At 40.8% G+C, this 20,174-nt stretch overlaps 1 protein-coding gene across 1 annotated transcript in view; it reads right to left on the bottom strand.

Moving 5' to 3' along the window:
- LOC115471068 (stress-induced-phosphoprotein 1-like) overlaps positions 1-19,727 on the bottom strand; it is a 54,931-nt gene extending 35,204 nt beyond the window's left edge. The window contains exons 1-5 of the mRNA XM_030204737.1: positions 19,593-19,727; positions 18,890-19,018; positions 15,698-15,743; positions 6,548-6,638; positions 5,421-5,562 (exon numbers count right to left, since the gene is read on the bottom strand). Coding sequence (XP_030060597.1) covers positions 5,421-5,562; positions 6,548-6,638; positions 15,698-15,743; positions 18,890-19,018; positions 19,593-19,727 — 543 coding nt within the window. The remainder of the gene's footprint in view (positions 1-5,420; positions 5,563-6,547; positions 6,639-15,697; positions 15,744-18,889; positions 19,019-19,592) is intronic.
- Positions 19,728-20,174: the final 447 nt, after the last annotated feature.

Here is a 20,174-nt window from a genome sequence, read left to right on the forward strand (position 1 = left end):
GTTTCCAACAGTGGCCAATCCAGATCACAAATACCTGACAAGATCCCGAAAAAGTTCAATACATTTTATGCTGCTTATCCCAGAAATAAGCAGTGGATTTTCCCAAGTCAATTTAATAATGGTCTATGGACTTTTCCTTTAGGAAGCTGTCCAGACCTTTTTTTTAATTTTCTCCGATTCGTTTTTAAATTTACTGCTTTGTAGCTTCAACGCATGTCCCCTAGTCCTACTATTTTTGGAAAGAGTAAAACAATTCACGCCTACCCGTTCTACTCCACACATTATTTTATAGACCTCTGTCATATCTCCCCTCAGCCATCTTTTTTCCAAGCTTAAGAGCCATAGACGCTTCAGCCTTTCCTCATAGGGAAGTCATCCCATCTCCTTTATCATTTTCGTCGCCCTTCTCTGTACTTTTTCTAATTCCACTATATCTTTTTTGAGATGCGGTGACCAGAATTGAACACAGTATTTGAGGTGCGATCGTACCATGGTGCGATACAAAGGCATTATAATGTCCTCACTTTTGTTTTCCATTCCTTTACTAATAATACCTAGCATTCTATTTGCTTTCTTAGCCGTTGCAGCACACTGAGTAGAGGATTTCAACGTATCATCAACGAAGACAACGAGATTCCCTTCTTGGACGGTGACTTCTACCGTGAAACCTTGCATTATGTAGCTATAAGTTTGGGTTCCCCTTTCCCACATGCATTCAGTTTGCACTTGCTCATATTAAATGCCATCTGCCATTTAGACACCCAGTCTCCCAGTCTCGTAAGGTCCTCTTGAAATTTTTCACAATCCTCTTGTGATTTAACAACTTTGAATAACTTTATATCATCAGCAAATTTAATTACCTCACTAGTTACTCCCATCTCTAGATCATTTATAAATATGTTAAAAAGCAGCAGTCCGAGCACAGACCCCTGGGGAACCCTACTATCTACCCTTGTCCATTGAGAATACTGACCATTTAATCTTACTCTTTTATCCTTTAACCAGTTTTTAGTCCACAATAGGACACTACCTCCTATCCCATGACTCTCCAATTTCTTCTGGAGTCTTTCATGAGGTACTTTGTCAAATACCTTTTGAAAATCCAGATACACAATATGAACCAGCTCATCTTTATCCACATGTTTGTTCACCCCTTCAAAGAAATGTAATAAGATTGGTAAGGCAAGATTTCCCTTCACTGAATGCATGTTGGCTTTGTCTCATTAATCCATGCTTTTGAATATGCTCTGTAATTTTGTTCTTTATAATAGTCTCTACCTTTTTGCCTAGCACCGACGTCAGGCTCACCGGTCTATAATTTCCAGGAGCCCCTCCAATTGGCCACCCCCAGATCTTCCGGAGCCATGCTCGATTTTATAGATAAATTACATATTACTAACAATAGTTCAGCAAGTACATTTTTCAATTCTATCAGTACTCTGGGATGAATACCATCCGGTGCAGGAGATTTGCTACTCTTCAATTTGTCAAATTGCCCCATTACATCCTCTAGGTTTATAGAGATTTCATTCAGTTTCTCTGACTCATCAGCTTTGAATACCATTTCTGACACCGGTATCTCTCCAAATCTTCCTCAGTGAAGACTGAAGCAAAGAATTCATTTAATCTCTCTGCTATGGCTTTGTCTTTCCTGATTACCCCTTTTACCCCTCGGTCATCTAGCAGTTCAACCGATTCTTTTGCCAGCTTCTTGCTTTTAATATACCTAAAAAAAAATTTACTATGCATTTTTGCCTCCAACGCAATCTTTTTTCCCCCCAAAGTCCCTCTTTGCCTTCCTTATCAGCACTTTGCATTTGACTTGACATTTCTTATGCTGTTTCTTATTTTCAGTCGGTTCCTTCTTCCATTTTCTGAACAACTTTCTTTTAGCTCTAATAGCTTCTTTCACCTCGCTTTTTAACCATGCAGGCTGTTTGGTCTTCCTACCTCCTTTTTTAATACATGGAATATATTTGGCCTAGGTTTCCCAGATGGTATTTTTGAACAGCATCCATGCCTGATGTAAATTTTTGACCCTCGCAGCTGCTCTTCTAAGTTTTTTTCACCATTCTCCTCATTTTATCACAGTCTTCTTTTTGAAAGTTAAACGCTAATGTATTTGATTTCCTGTGTATACTTACACCAAAGCTAATATTAAATCTGATCATATTATGATCACTGTTATCAAGCGGCCCTCACAATTACTTCCCGCACCAGATCATGCGCTCCACTAAGGACTAGGTCTAGAATTTTTCCTTCTTTTGTCGGCTCCTGTACCACCTGCTCCATAAAGCAGGCCTTGATTTCATCAAGGAATTTTACCTCCCTAGCATGCCATTACATTTACCCAGTCAATATCAGAGTAATTGTATCAGTTAGTTAGCCTCCCTAATTTCCGATAACATTTCTACATCCGTCTGTTCATCCTGGCCAAGCGGACGGTAGTACACTCCTATCACTATCCTTTTCCCCATTACACATGGAATTTCAATCCATAGGGATTCCAAGATGTGTTTTGTTTACTGCAGAATTTTCAATCTATTTGATTCAAGGCCCTCCTTAACATACAATGCTACCCCTCTACCAATTCATATGTACATAAGTACATAAGCATCGCCATGCTGGGACAGACCAAGGGTCCATCGAGCCCAGCACCCTGTCTCCGACAGCGGCCAAAAGAACAATTTGTCCCGCTCATCCCAGAAATAGTGGATTTTTTCCACGTCCATTCAATAACATTTTATGGCCTTTTCCTCCAGGAAACCACCAACCCTTTTTTAAATTCTGCTAAGTCAACCGCCTTAACCACTTTTTCCAGCAACGAATTCCACAGTCTAACTAAGCATTGAGAGAAGAAAAATTTCCTCAGATTCGTTCTAAATTTACTGCACTGCAGCTTCATCGCATGCCCCCTTGTCCTAGTATTTTTGGAAAGCGTAAACAGATGCTCCACATCGACCCTTTCCATTCCACTCATTATCTTATAGACCTCTATCATATCTCCCCTCAGCCGCCCTTTCTCCAAGCTGAAGAGCCCCAGCCTCTTCAGCCTTTCCTCATAGGGAAGTCGTCCCATTCCCTGTATCATCTTTGTCGCCCTTCTCTGCACCTTTTCTAATTCCACTATATCTTTTTTGAGGTGCAGTGACCAGAATTGCACACAATACTCGAGGTGCGATCGCACCATGGAGCGATACAATGGCAGAATAATATCCTCATTTTTGTTTTCCATCCCTTTCCTAATAGTACCCAACATTCTATTTGCTTTCCTAGCCGCAGCAGCACATTGAGCAGAAGGTTTCAATGTATCATCAACAATGACACCTAGATCCCTTTCTTGGTCCATGACTCCTAACGCTGAACCCTGCATGACGTAGCTATAGTTTGGGTTCCTCTTTCCCACTACGATAAAATTTGTACCCCGGTATGACAGCGTCAGACTGGTTATCCTCCTTCCACCAGGTCTCAGAGATGCTTATTATATCTAATTTTTCATTTAGTGCAATATATTCTAATGCTCCCATCTTATTTATTTCTTAGGCTTCTGGCATTTGCATACAGACATTTCAAACTATGTTTGTTGTTCCTATTTACATCACGCTCATACTTGACAGTATTAATTTGCAATCTTTTGTCTGATTTTTATTTTTATTTAAGGACACCTGATCTACTATGGTCTCTTTTGCAACCTCACTATCGGGATACCCTATCTTCCCTGTTTTGGTGATATCTTTGAAAGATACCTTATTCCGAACCATGCGCTTTTGAGCGACTATCGGCCTTCCCCCCCCCCCCCCCCCCCCCCCCCCCCGTTTCTACTTTAAAATCTGCTCTATCTCCTTTTTAAATGACGATGCCAGCAGCCTGGTCCCACCCTGGTTAAGGTGGAGCCCCCATCCTTTCGGAATAGGCCCCCCCCCTTCCCCAGAATGTTGCCCAGTTCCTAACAAATCTAAAAAAACCTCCTGCCTGCACCATCGTCTAATCCATGCATTGAGACTCCGGAGCTCTGCCTGTCTCTTGGGCCCTGCACGTGCAATGGGTAGCACTTCAAAAAATGGTACCCTAGAGGTTCTGGTTTTGAGTTTTCTACCTAAGAGACTAAATTTGGCTTCCAGAACCTCTCTCCCACATTTTCCTATGTCATTGGTACCCACATGTACCAAGACAGCTGGCTCCTCCCTAGCACTATCTAAAATCCTATCTAGATGCTTATATGCCAGCTCCTGCAGACCCTGCAGCATCAGCTGCCAGACATGATCACCTCTGTCTTGGTCCACGTTCAACCACTGTGCCCCACATAACCTGGAACTGCCAGCCTCAGGAAATTCCTTTTCATGCTGCCCTTGCTTGCCTTCTGCATCTCTGCACCTTTTCTTTTTCCTCTTTGTAAACAACTTTATTGCTTTGACCAGTTCAAGCCCTATAAATCTACCCCACTCTTTTTTTCTCTTGCAGGGGCAAACAGTACAAGGAGATAGGAAGGGACAGGCCATTACTCATCCCTACTGAAGGCAGTCCTGTAGGACTACTGCCAGCAAAGTCACACCAAGCTGAAACCTGTGGGCCAAGGATGGGCCTGTGGAGAACCCCCCCCCCCCCCCCCCAAAGCTCAACCAGGACAAAGATCTGTAGACAGAACCCTGAAAGCTCCTAATGGCCAAGAACTCAACCATGGGACAACAGGCTGCAGACATGCCCCAGGTAATCAGGCCTCCAAACAGGAAGTCCTGCTGCAACAGTCTGATCTGTATCATCTGCTAGAAGTAGAGAAATACTGGCAGGATGGACCACTCCTTATACTGTGATGTCACTGGAAAGCTCGGGTTCTTGGCCTAAATTTGCTGGTAGGGGAACATAAACCAACAGTCTGGACTGGCCAACCACTAACCTATTTATCTCCCCATACCCATCCTACAGGTCTCCTTGTACTTTACCTTGCTTGGCTTAGTTAACTCAGCTGTGCTTGAGGGGTTAGTGAGGGGCTCAACAGCTAATCAGTAGGTACAGAATAGTTAGCTGAGCTGTTGGGGGCTCTATGGTCTCAGCAGAGGTGGTCTCTCACTTGAGAGTCCTGAGGCAAGGTTCCTTTGGTTTGAGTTTCATAGCGGTCCTCCTTTTTTAAAATTAGATGGCTGAGGTGCAAGTCATCTCTAACTGTTGAAGTTAGTAGCTGAATGCACCTATATAGTCAAATTCTTGCATTTTATATATATTAAAAAAGAAAACTCCCACTGTATTTGCATACTATGAGTTTACTGCATCATATGTGAGCTTAACATCAGGAAAAGAAATAATGTGCTAAACTTCATCACATTTTTATTTAAATCACACTTCACTCCATCAGGCTCATAATGCTGCTCATGAACTAAAAGGTTGAAAAAGTCTTAATACATTACTTCAGGAATAATTCTCACCTTAATCCCCAGCAAAGCTCTGCCTTTGCGGAAATAGCCTTTGGGCCAGTTGGCAGAGAGCAGTATGGCTGTCTCTGCATCTAAAAGAGCCTCTTGGTAGCGCTTCAACTGCTCATAGCAATAGGAGCGGTTTCCAAAATACCTACCAGCCAAAAAATAAAAAAAACCAAGAGAAGTAATATGTATGGTCACTAGATGGATTGTTCCAAATAAAAATAAAAAAACACATAAGTGCTACCACCACCCCGCAATCAACTTAGTGTACACATTCTCACAAATCTACACAAGGACTCTGCTTGGAAGGCAGTAGTGGGAAAAGGGTTGAGAAGTCAGGTAAAAGCCTTGGATGAATCTCTTCATAAAGACGATAAATAAATTCCAATAAATAAGATTTTTTTTTTTTTTTTTTTGGGGGGGGGGGGGATACTGCCTAGGAACTGGGAGCATGAAGGAATTAAGAATATCATTTTGTTTCAATTATTCATTGCTTTTTCTGAGGAATATTTGTTCTTGGATTTTGAGTTAGGCTTCTTTTATTTGATATAATATTGCCTGTAGTGTATTATGTCTGATTTATATGGATTGGATTTATATTGTTAATGTTGTGGCTAATAAGTGTCCAATTAAATTAAATTCTAAAATCTCATGTAGGCACACTGGATGGGTCAATTTGATCTTTATCTTCTGTTCATCTACCTAGGTAAGATTTCAGTCTCTGAGTAAAAGAAAATACATTATATTAACAATAATGCTAACATATGAAAGATTAGAAAAAGAAATATTAAGTGCATGCATTTATCAAAAGAAATCAGACAAAGGTGAAATAGGGCAGTGGTTTAAAAGGAAGAGAAGCTTAGCTTCCTCCTAGAAGAATTCACTTGGGAAACCAGAAGTGGACAATAGATCAGGATACATGCAACATTAACTTGGGGGTTTGAGGAAAAAAATAAAAAGATTAAGTATGCAAAGGAACCCCCAAATGATGAGTAATTCATATATGTCAATTGCTGTATTAAGCTTACAAGTCAAGGAGACCCCATCAAGTCTTTCAAGAAAAATCTACAAAGCCTCTGCTGTGCTGACCTTTAAGAGGCATAGTTCAGGTCGGCAAGAGAGTAGATATTTACCTGTGATCCTCGGGGTCTAATTTAATAGCTTCACTAAACAATTCAACAGCCTGGGAGTATTTCCCCCTTTCCACCAGCTCAATCCCTCTTTCTGTAAATAAAAAAAGAATCATATTACTCAGATGTGATCAAAGGGATCTCTCCACCTATAGAAAATATAGGGTTTGTACTGTAAGTCAAAGGCCGGTCTCCATTTATCATCCCATTCCTACTACGCAATTGCCTCTTTTACATGGTCTGAATGATCAGATTCTCTGAAAATGCTCCTTCAGCTCTGGGGTTGATCTTAAGTAGTGGCTTGGAGAAGAATACAAATCTGACTCACCTACACTCATACGACAGCTCTAACACAATCCTTGAATTACATTACGAAAGAACAGCAGACTGCCAAAGCTTTCCTCAGGTCTAAAAACTCCACACACCCCATATTTTAAGCAAAGACAGCTTATACAGTTTTATCATTAAAAAGTCATCATCTAATGCTTATAGATGTTTTCTTTTAGAGGGGTTAAAGCTAACTATCTTAGTGAAGCTTGTAGAATATCAGTTTTGCTATAATAACCAGACACACGATAGCTACATATGCAAAGATAGGTGTTTAACGGAGGAAAAAGCCTCAAACGAACTGCTAAGGCACTCCTTATGTTAACAAATCAACTTTAGGGAGACCTGCGGACTCATCACTGGCAAGAAACCTCCTGGCTACTTTTTTTTTTACAGCTCTTCAAATCACTTTAAACACTTTAATATAATCACAGTAAACTTAGCTTTCCAGCTGTCCAATCACTCGTTGCAGCTCTTTCAACTACCCACGGAAAGCTAAGTTTATTGTGATTACATTAAAGTGTTTAAAGTGATTTGAAGAGCTGTAAAAAAAAGTAGCCATGAGGTTTTTTGCCAGTGATGAGTCCGCAGGTCTCCCTAAAGTTGATTTGTTAATATAACGAGTGCCTTAGTGGTTCGTTTGAGGCTTTTTCCTCCGTTAAACACCTATCTTTGCATATGTAGATATCGTGTGTCTGATTGGTTCTTTTAGAGGGGAACATCAACCCAAGAGTGAAATGAATCATTGGCTGCTTAGGAGCACATTATGAACCAAGCATCCCAGACATGTTTCATTTCCCTTTTATAAATGTATTATCTCTGCTTTTCAGTTGTTGACTCTAGGCTATTGTCTAGAATGCCAGCACTGATACCATCCAAAATAGTCCATCACCTTTTGTGTTCAGTAACACAGACCAAAGCTTGCCATCCTCTTCTTGGGACCTCACAGCACAGATTAATTCCTGTACACATTAATTGATTTGATTACTTTATTTTTTCTCTATTAGATTGTAAGCTCTTTGAGCAGGGACTGTCTTTCTTCTATGTTTGTACAGCGCTGCGTACGCCTTGTAGCGCTATAGAAATGCTAAATAGTAGTAGTAGTAGTAATTGAGGGTTTAAGGATATGATAAATGAATACATTTGAGATCCAGTGATTGTTTATCTCCAGAATATTCATAATGGAGACCTGAAAACCCAAATGTCTGTGGATTCACCAAGACAGGTTTGGGAAGCCCTGTTTTAGTTGAGATGCTTGTGATGCTGATGCACTGATTAGAAGCCCACTGAACTACAAAACTCACTAAAAATGAAATCAAACATACCTTTTTCACAAGTGGTCACAGAAAAAAATTCTCACATATACAAGGTCCTTTCAAAAGAAATGCACAACACCTGTATACAATCATGGACTTTAGGAATCTGTTTAAACATGAAAGTAAAAGTTTTGAAAATACTTTTGTCTTTTTATTAATGCAGTTATTTTAGAAGACATATGCTTTCATTACTCACAGTGTTCTATTGCCTAATAAGTGAATATAAGACGAAGACATCTTTCCAATTGGCAGAATGCTGCCTCTGAGAGACCTCTAAAGCACAGAATACCTTACATTTGTCTCACATTCCAAGATCCTCTGGCAGCACCATCTCACACAAAGAGATGCCCCCAACCAACTACATAATCACACAGTCAATTTCAAAAATAATCTCTTCCAGACACCCAAGTACTTACACACAGTGGAGCACATTAATCATTGACCTTCTCTTATGAAGAGAATAGGAAAAAACACAGGATAAATCAGACTGAGTAGCAACTCTCCCTTCCCCCCATATGATGTGCACGTTAATTTCATGATGATCTTTTTTAAATGTAATTGTGTGAGAATTCCTTCCATCAGTTTACTAATACTGTGTAACATAGTAAAACAGCATAACAAGCTGCGGGGGAGGGGAAGGGGTGGGGGTAGCAGTCATTTGGCTAGGGACTTAAACAGGAGCTGATGCAGAATGTTTCCTGTATGGTTACACAGAAGGATCACTGAGTCATACAGAGGTATAATGATATTTTATGTTTTATTCTCCATTTCTTTCCTAATAATTCCTAACATTGTTTGCTTTGTTGAGCACAGCTGGACACTCAGAAGATTTCACTGTATTTTCTACTATAATACCTACAGGCAGATCAGTGGTTCTCAACCTTTTTTCAGTCAGGATTCACCTGACGGATGTTCGCATACGTGACACACTGCATACACGGTCCTCACGGACCTTCGGTCTGATACAGTATAGCAGTACTTATGAATTAAATGTAAACATATGCCACATCCACAAAAACCCTATCTCATCTCCCCTCAACAACAGGTGCAGATCATAACTAGCAAATCTTCTCCATGGAAATTACCATAGAAAAAATATTCTGATTCTTATGTCATTTGACTAATAGCAACATCAATCTCTCCACTAGTAGGCACATTATTGAAGTACAAACTCTGAAAAGATCCTAACTCAAAATATATGTAGCAAACCTACTATTCAACAGTAGCACTAATTCCTATGATTCAAACATGAACCCTAAGAACACACAGCACTACAAATATTACACAGGGTCCTAGAACAACAATACACCAACAATTTGTAAAACAGAACAAGTGGGTTCACCACAAAGTTCCACACAAATTACATGCAAACAAAATACTACACCTCAGTCACATGCAAAACAAACTCTCACCAAATACAGAACAAGGGATCACAAATTAGAAACAGAGACAAAAATTGAACTGGGAACCCTAAGAAGTAAAACTAAGCAGGTACAACATAAAAGAGAAATAAAAACAAATGCAATTCCTCTTGTACTGAACAAAATACAAACATATCTGATGCATTCAAAGCTAAAATATTTCACCTAAGAAATTCAAAATAAAAAACACTTTTTTCCTACCTTTATTGTGTGGACATTTTATTTTTCCAAACATGTTAGTCCTAGTTTTTCTTTTCTGCTTTCCTGTCTTCTACTCTATCGAGTGGGTGCCAATTGTCCGTTCTCCACATTTCTACTTCCTTCTTCCATTCCCTCACTTCATCCACCTCTGACATATTTCCTCTCTCTTTTTTGTGTCTGCCAACTCAAGTTTTATCTTCACACTCTTCAGTCCTACACCTATATTTCACTTACCTATCAACTTTCCATCCCCTCCTCTCACCCTTTAGCTCTCTTGTCTCACTCCTTCCCTAGCTTCCCATTCCCTTCTCTTTCACCCATTCCCCCATTACTACACTTCTACCCACTGCACTCACCATCCTCCTGTACCAGGCCACGAAATTGCTAGGCAAGATTGCAGTTTCCCCAATTAAAGCCAAAGTGATGCCAGAATTGATGTTAGCAATGTTGCTTCAGAATGATTGTGGGTGGGTAAACAAATAGTATTAGGACAGCAGAAAACTAACCCAAATACCATTTTCTTTATAGACTTGGGGAAAGAAGCTTTACAATAAACAAATATCAACCACAACCTTCTTTACTGTGCAACAAATATTATTGAAACTGATAAGCTTCAGGTAAGATATTCTTTCAACTTTGCACAGCTGTGTCAGAACACTTCTTAAATGAAAATACATACAAATCTCTAAAACATATTTCTTTAGCAGTGTGTTCTCTGTTTCTCTTTTAGGCCCAGATGATCAAAATTCTGGCGCTGTACTGAACAGCACCGAACAACGCATCTGAACACCACCTAATGCTCAACGCTAATGAGTTGCAAATATAGGTGCACTCATAGCATTGAGCATTAGGGAGTTGTTTAGATGTTATGGGGAGGACGGTGTCTGGTGCATGTGTTCAAGAGTTGTGTGCTAAACACACTCTTGAGCATATGCAAGAGGAGAGAGAGATGTGAGGGAAAAGAAGCAGGCAGCCCAGGTGTTAATCGCTTAAAATAAATTGAACGCGAGTTAAAACTTTAATGCATTAATCGGGTTAGTGCATTAAAGGTGCTGCCCTAGTTATGAGCACTATTGCCAAATGATCCAATACAAGACAGCAGAAGTCCTCCAAGGTAAGAAAAGATTTTGAGGATTCCCACTGTCTTGTATTGAATCAAATATTACCCTCTGTGAGGAGGGGTAATTCATCTTGGATGCCTGCCACTGTGATTTCAACTTCCCCTGAAGAAGCAGTCCTAGCAAAACGGGGGTCCCCTGTTTTTAGATCTATGATTGAAAGTGGACTCTTAGAAGTTTTGTGGTCAGTGACAGTGTGAGGTTTTTTAAAATGTCTTTTTCTCCATTATTAGCATATGTTTTACATGGATACTATAATGAGATTCTATGTTGTGACTCCCTCTTCCTGTTTATTTAGACGAGGTTTGTTTTTTTGGGGGGTGGAGTGGTTTGCTGTATGGTCATTGAAATCACCCATTATTATTGTGTTGCCACATTTGTTGGTTTCCCTAATTTCTGCTAACATTTCATCATCTATTTCTTCATTCTGGCCAGGCAGATGGTAGGATATCCCCAGCATTATTCTCTTTACCTTCACACACAGAATTTCTATTCATGAAGATCCCACATTATAACTGACTTACAGGGTACACTTGTACAAACAAATCTAAATGACATATGAAATGCAAAACACCTTTCAATTATTCTTGATGCAGCTCCAGATTATTCTCATAAGGAGCAGACAACCTTACTCATTTGTTATCTAAAAACTGCAGACAGTTTAAAAGTGTTAACTGAAAAATGCTTTTTGCTTGATAATTTCACCAAAAAAAAAAAAAGGAAAAAAAAACCTACTACTAGAGATCTTGATGCCATTAAAGAGTTAGATTTTCTATTCTGCATTGTCCAAGCCTATGACAATAGATCCAATATGTCTGGGAAGTATAGGAGAATATAAGCAGTTTTTAGAACACAATAAAAGCTATTTTCTCCAGCTGTGGAAACTACATGCTGAAGCTTGTTGAGGTTGACTGTGACGACTTATACAAAGAATCAAAATGAAAAGGCCAATTATAAAAATTAAGTTGTACTTCACCAGACAGGGGCAATTTTAAACCATCTAACAGAACAAATAGAACCCAGCGCCACACATACTTTCAATATGACATATTTCAGTGCAGTATTTCAAAATTACATTGTATCCAATGAATTTCTTAATCTTTTTTCCTTCTACTTTTTATCTGTATAGATAAACACAATGGTGGTCCTGATGTTTGCAACTAGCCTTAAAACTAAGTTATAAAAAACAAAAAGTTTAAATTTGAACAAAATGAATATTATTACAGATGATTAATATAGAGATTGTTGTTTTCCCAGAGTTCCGGGTATGACTCCTGAAGTTTTTTCCTCTGAAATGATTCATCTTAGTATATTAATTCAAAAGGAGTGAAGCCTGTGAAACTGGGATTAGCTTAATCAGTGGGAATTGGATTAGTCTTTGTATTGTTAAATAATTTCTGGTTTTAAAAGAGAAAACAATGAAATCAGGTATATTATTTCCACTAATACTGGAGAATAAGTATGTTTCCAACGAAATTAATTGACTATACACCGTCTTGGGTTTGAAGAAGCCAACCAGACGATCAATGTGGAATAATGATTCAGATAAATAATAACTGGGAATAATCAGGTTAATACCACGTTTTCTGTTTACTGTTGTTTAATTGATCTCCTTGTCTTGTTTCACTCTCCCTATTTATTTTGTGGTCTAAGAAAGAGAAAGATTGTATATAATCCATTTATCTAGTTGAGATTGTTTTCCTCTAATATTGTATTAATGTACAGTCATCTCTGTATTACTGTTTGCAAGTGACCCTTGTAAAATGAAAAATTATAAATAAATTTAAAAAAAAATTTCTATTTTTAAAGTAATACGCTTTTAGCTTTTTGATACAATTGGAAGGAAAATACACATACAAGCAATTTGTGAACCAAGTCAGGAAGGACCACAGCCAGCCGATGGGCCAAAATCTTAACATCATAGTTTAAAATGGAAATGGGATGGTAAGAAGCACAATTTGTCCTATCCTTCTCAGACTTTGGGATAACCACCACTCGGGCCTCCATCATAGAGGGAGGCAAAGAAGCCCCCTTCTGAATCAAGTTCAAAATCAGTGCCAAGAGTGGAGCAAGCTTCCCAGCAAATATTTGCCTTGTAAAACTTGTCAGTGAAACCATCAAGTCCAGGAGCCTTGCCAGTTGGTAGATTCTTAATCACTTGCAAACCATTCTGGACTGTGATGGGAGCTTCCAAAGCCACAACCTACTCTGGGGACAAAAAAAAAAGGAGCTACCTTGTTTGCAAGTAGGCGTCTACAGAAGCGGGACTAACGTTAGGATCTGCAGTATGTAAGTTCGTAAAATAGCTGAAAATGCACTTGAATTTGGAAAGATTTACTCAAGAGTCCCTTTAGCATCCTTAACATGCAAGACATGCCCCATCAGCTCTCATCTGCCTCAGCTTCATAGCTAAAAGTCATCCAGGTTTATTATTACATTCATAATGAGTGTGCTTCAAACAGGCAGCAAGAAATTGCAATTGTTCATCATAAATAGAAGCCAATTCTAGCTTAACTGACTGGAGCTCTCGAAGGTCGGCCACAGCCCCAGAGGACTTATGCTGAGCCTCCAGAAGCCCCAGCTGTGACAAACATTGAGCCAAGTAAGCCCTCTGATGTTTAATGCGAATATTAGCTGTTTGAAGGAAAAAGCCCCGAGCCACAGCCTTAAAAGCATACCGTACTGTACCTAAAGCCGGCCCCAAGTCCAGGTTAATATCAAAATATTCACAGAAAACGTGCGACTGTCCCAAGGGAGGTTATCTCGAAACTTTCCCCAAATCACGATTAACCCATTCAAAAGGCACAGGTCTCCTTCAGAAGCTAGTTAACTGGTGGCACAAGGTCTGCACAAATCACCAGGACATCCTCTGTGCCTCCCTCCCCTCGGGAACTCCCCCTAAACCATAAGTTCTTTTGTCTGCCATGGTTTTCCAAATCGTACAGTTTATATAGCATCTCCTCCTGGTGTTCCAAAATATGAGTAACACACTGCTAAGACAAGCTCAATTGCTCGTCATGATCCTTGACCTTGGCTTCCAGTTCTGCCACATGGCTCCCCACATCCCTCAGGTCAGCACTCAAGTTATCAATGTGCTCCACGATGTCTTCGTGGAGGAGTGGCCTAGTGGTTAGGGTGGTGGACTTTGGTCCTGGGGAACTGAGTTCGATTCCCACTTCAGGCACAGGCAGCTCCTTGTGACTCTGGGCAAGTCACTTAACCCTCCATTGCCCCATGTAAGCCGCATTGAGCCTGCCATGAATGGGAAAGCGCGGGGTACAAATGTAACAAAAATAAAATAAATAAAAATAAATTCCCTGGAGGCCTTAATTTCAGACAAACATTGCTTTAGCTGCCGAGTGCTACAGGATGTGCCTCTCGCGTCTCCCAGCAATCCTGCGACTGGTAGGGACGAGTCAGAGTCTGGAGCCAAAGCAACATGCCACCGAGGCATCTTCATGGAAAATTTCTCCACCTTCTTGCCCACCAAATTCTGTGACTTATTCATAGAGACCAACCAGGTAGAAGGTATTTTGACAGTCCAGGTCCCAGTCAGCAATGGATCAGGTTGGCTGGAGGGTGACTGTAGATGGAGGAGACAGGAGCGAAGGACACAAGCTGCCATCTAGTTGAGTGTGATGTCACTTCCTCCTGAATTTTCTATTAGTGGCAGCTTCGCTACTCAGTCAGATGCTAAGAACCAGTACAAAACCAATATGTTCTTTGTTATAATTGACTCCATCAATTCTGGTCTTGCTCCCAGATTTGAGACTCTGTGGAAGATTTGTGCTTGCTTTAGATTCCTTTAGCAATACTGAGAATTAAGCTATGAAGATCTGCAATTAGCTGCAACACAGTTTCAGGACACTTCAGCTGAACTAACTGTTGAATTGGTTTTCCTGAAGTGAAAGTATTCCAGTGAATATTACATTGAATACATGTATCTCACAAGAAGAATTCTGTGTTAACTCAATTGAATTTGCTAAGTTCTCTATTATCATGGGAGGAGACTGCACACATTTTATATCCACTTCCGTTTGTAAATGTTCCCAGTTTTGTGAGAGGATGTAGCTTAATAGTTACAGTACTGGGCCAGAATCCTGCAGAACTAGGTTCAAATCTTCCTTCACCTACCAGCACTACCTGTGAACTTGGGTGAGTCACTAATCTCCTATTACTTCAAGTACTTAGACTGTAAGCTCTTAGAAAGGAGACATTTTACACATATATAGTTTAAATCAACTAGGAGCGGTTTGCTCTATAAATGGAAAGCTGTTTAAAATAATCTGAGTGCAAGATGTAAACCATGCCCCCTTTTCTTCCCTTTCATAGATGGCTGTGCAATAATAGGGAAGAGGGCCTGCTCCAGCAAAAACCATTCCATGAGCAGTAATATTTCTTCTACTAACATCTGGGTAACAACATTCTTGTCATGAAGACATGGCTATTTTGGAAAAAGTGCTAGGTTTAGCAAAACAGTAACTGGCTGATTTTTTTACCACTCAAATTTGGCAGCAGTTTGATGCTCTGCACATTCATTGCGTTAACTCCTCTTCCTTCTTGCTCCCTCAATATGGATATTAATACTGGAGATAGTGTACTAATACCAGACTGAGAGAAAAGTATGTTCCCCAGAGGCCATGCCTTATAGCACTTCTGTGACCACAAGTGGAAAGAAGGTACTTTCATCTACAAAGGGCTAGTACAGCTTCCACCAATTGTTTTTACACATAAACCAGATCAGACAGTATGCAAGACTACTGGACTCACCCGCATGCTGTCTGCTTCTCTGGACAATGGAATTGTTGCTATCCTCCTAGAGACAATGGAAAAAGGTGCATTTTTGCTCTCAGAGGCAGAAAAAAGATTTTTTAAGACAGAAAGTAAATACCTTCTATTGGTGCCAAGAATGTTATTCTATCAAAAGTGGAGTGTATATGGCTAGCTCATATTTATATCCTTGCTAAATATTGACCTTATCAAAACTGCTTTTATATTTTAAACCCTGACTTTCTCTCCCTTCAGTTTTACCTACATTTAGAGGGGCATAATCGAATGGGGCACCCAAGTTTTCCTGAGGGCGTCCTCGCAGGACGTCCCCGCGAAGGGGCGGGGAAACCTGTATTATCAAAACAAGATGGGAGGCCATCTTTCATTTCGATATACGGTTGGGGACGCCCAAATCTCAACATTTAGGTTGACCTTAGAGATGGTCGCCCCTAGAGATGGTCATCCACAATTTTAGGCGATAATGAAAACCGAGGATGCCCATCTCAGAAACGACTAAATCCAAGCCATTTGGTCGTGGGATAAGCCAGCATTCGTAGTGCACTGGTCCCCCTGACATGCCAGGACACCAACTGGGCACCCTAGGGGGCACTGCAGTGGACTTCAGAAATTGCTCCCAGGTGCATAGCTCCCTTACCTTGTGCGCTGAGCCCCCCAACCCCCCCCCCCCCAAAACCCACTACCCACAACTGTACACCACTACCATAGCCCTTAGAGATGAAGTGGGGCACCTACATGTGGGTACAATGGGTTTTGGAGGGCTCACATTTACCACCACAAGTTTAACAGTGGGGGGGGGGGGGGTGCGGGCCTGGGTCTGCCCGCCTGAAGTGCACTGCAGTACCCACTAAAACTGCTCCAGGGACCTGCATACTGCTGTCATGGAGCTGGGTATGATATTTGAGGCTGGCACAGAGGCTGCAAAAATATTATTTTTTGTTTTTTAGGGTGGGAGGGAGTTAGTGACCCCTGGGGGAGTAGGGGGAGGTCATCCCCAATTCCCTTCGGTGGTCATCTGGGGCACATTTCTGTGGTTCGGTCGTAAAAAAATAAAGGACCAAGTAAAGTCGGCTAAGTATTCATCAGGGACGCCCTTCTTTTTTTCCATTATCGTCCGACAAGCCCCCGTAAACTTTGGTTGTCACCACGACAAAAAGCAGTTGAGGACGCCCAAAATCGGCTTTTGATTATGCCGATTTGGGCGACCCTGGGAGAAGGACGCCCATCTCCCAATTTGTGTCGAAAGATGGGCGCCCTTCTCTTTCGAAAATAAGCCTGTTACTGTCTCTTGCATGTCTATACAGCACTGTATATCTCAAGCAGAGCTATAAAAAGGTTAAAGAGTAGTACTCGTAACCCTGTCAGTTAAGCCACAGTGTTACATGCTGAAAATCAGAGTTCGCATGTCCTAAAAATGAAAGGCTCAGGCTCTGAGGGGATGATGCTATATAAGAGGTGCTTCCCATTGGTGTTCAAAAATGTACTGAACTTTGACCTCCAGCAAGCAAGGAGACTTGAGTCACCCAGACACACAGCCTGTGGAGAGTGGAATAGGGAAACTAGAAGAGCTCCTAGCCCCAGTACAGTGAAGATTTCTTTAAACCTTTGCTCAACATATTTTACAAACTAGCCCATCATTGTACTTTCCTGGAATAACTATAAATGTTTAATAAAGTAAAGAGGTTCCCTAGGCTTACCTCTTGGTAGAGTACAAGGTACCAGTTTTTGGCTCCCTAAAACTCAAAATCTGCTCACAAGGGAACCCACAGACTACAGTGCTGCAAGTCTGAGCAAAAACATATTTGCAAGTAAATACCCTATTAAATTCCTTCCTTCTTCTTTCTTTCCTTAATTAATCTCCACACAATACTAACTATACTTGATATACTGGAATAACTATGTTAACAATACTATGTAAGCCACTTTGAGCCTGCAAATAGGTGGGATAAGGTGGGATACAAATGCAATAAATAAATAATAATAATAATGTAAAGAAATCTTCCACCAAAGAGGTCATATGAGCTAACTGCCTCAGGGACCTCTAGCATCCTGAAGACAGGCCTTTAGTTCAGTGTTTCTCAGAAAATATGGGTGAGAACTGATGGGTTCACCATAGAGGAGGAAACCGGAATCCTACAAGAAGCAGGAAGGTAAAAGAACAGTGGGAAGTAGACGATGGCTCTCCACAGACAAACCCAAAAACTTCAAAAGTTCTGAGTAATGTTTATTGGTGATAGAAGATTCCACATAACACTATGTTTCAGCCAAGTGGCCTGCCTCAGGAGAACCAAAACATCCGAAGAATGAATCTACCAATAGGTTAGTACATCAAATAGTATTTTGCCACTGCTTGGAGAGCCCCACTGCGCTCGCATAGGATTATCCAAAGGTCTTTCTCAAGACCACTTTTTCCAACATCGTTTGATATATTAACCTACTAGCCGTTGAGCCCGTTAAAACAGGCTGGTGGGTCGCCGCTGTCCCCTCCCCCCCCCCCCCCGAGTTCACCGCTGCCGGTGCCCCCCCCCCCCCGGTGGCAGCGACCTCGGGGGGGGGGGGGGGGGGAGCGCAGTTTCCCTCTCTGTCCCGCCCCCGTCATCACGTATTGACGCGGGGGCGGGACAAAGAGGGAAGTCTCTACTGCGCATTTGTGAGTGAGTACGGTCACTCGCCGTTTATATGCTTGATTGGTAGATTCACTCACTGATTCTCCAGATTCAGCATCAAGACACCTAAGGCAGGCCTCTTGGCCAAAACACAAGTGCTGTGTTGAGTCTTCCTTCATCAATTGCTCCTTGGAACTTTTGAAGTCTTTTGGGTTTATCCATGGAAACCCATCATCCACTTCCCACTGTTCTTTTACCTTCACTTTTTGAAGGTCATATACTACTAACAGCAATCAATTACACTGTTCTTGTGCCATTGCGGAGGAAAATGAGAAGGAAAGAGGTAGAGCTAATGCAGATGAAGAAAAGAGGGGGATAGAGCTGAAACAGAAAAAGGAGAGAAATAATGAGAAAATGAAAAATAAAAAAAGCAGAGTTCTCATGCATTTTCATATTCAGGGCCTGCTTACATTTTTTTTTTCTTGCCAAGAAATGAACTGTGCAGTTTAAACCATTTGGACTCTAACACATGTACCCTTCCCTCTGCTTCCAAATCTGTGCCTCTTACCTCGTGAATCCTTCTCTCATTCTCTTTATTTTCTCTGTAGTTTTTGTCCAACTTGGTTCTAGATTTTGGTTTCATGTGACTGGCAGCATTGGCAACAAATGCACTAGTTACATCCCACTCAGGTTCCTGCTGCAGAGTGTGAATGACGAGCCCACAGAATAGAAGAAAAACAGCATTCTAATTATTACATTACAAAATACTTTCTAGAGTCTACCCATTAACTAACATCGGTTAAAAACTACAGTTCTGAGCATACATCTGATCCCAAGCTATTCCTTGGGTTATCAGTTACAGGTTTAGAGAATAATTTTAAAATGATTTCTGCAGGTAAAGCAGAAACCCACAGGGATATTCAAGTTCATTTCTCAAGGACCACAAACAGGTAAGGTTTTCAGAATATGCCTAACGAAAATGTATGAGATAGATTTGCATACTGTGGGAGTAGTATGCATGCAAATCTAAGTCATGAATACATTTATCATGAGTATCCAAAAAAAAACAAACAAACAAACAACCTGTTTGCAACCCTCTAGGCCTGAGCTTGAACACCCCTAATCTGAAGGAACAATGAAATTTGCTGCCCTAAAGACCTATCAATTCATTTTGCCTAGTTTGCCATGGAGAGGAGAAAAAAAAATCTAATACAATTAGGATAGTTTTCAAAGGAATACAATGGACCAATATTAAAAGCAAAGTTACTCACCTGTAGCAAGTACTCTCCGAAGACAGCAAGACATACATTCTCACATGTGGGCAACAACATCCATGTAGCCCCAGTACGGATGCTGCTCAGCATTCCATCATTTCTAGAAGACTTCGGCAGACCCCCAATGTGCATATGCGAGTGCCTTCCCACCTACCTGACTTGCATGGACCCCACAATTAGATAAAATAAGCACAGAGAATGCAACTCCTAGGGGAGATGGGAGGGTATGAGAAAATGTATGTTCTGCTGTCTTCAGTGAACACCTGCTACGAGTAACTGTTTTCTCCAAGGACAAGGAGAAAATTAATTTTCTCACATGTGGAAATCCCTAGCTACCAGGCTCATCAAAAACAATAAACAACAGTTAATAGGGACTTGCAATGGCAAGGCCAACAGGAACCAATAACACTAACAATATAAATAAGCCTGTTGTGAAAGAACAGCCTGGAACAGAAAAGAATGGGCCTAGGAGAGTGGCATTGGATTCTAGACTCCAAACAAATTCTTCAGAACCAGCTATCGCGTTGGCTATTCTACTCAAGACAGTAGCGTGATATGAACGTATAGACTGAAGATCAC

Source organism: Microcaecilia unicolor, chromosome 5 (genome assembly GCF_901765095.1).
Source record: "Microcaecilia unicolor chromosome 5, aMicUni1.1, whole genome shotgun sequence".
NCBI lineage: Eukaryota > Metazoa > Chordata > Amphibia > Gymnophiona > Siphonopidae > Microcaecilia > Microcaecilia unicolor.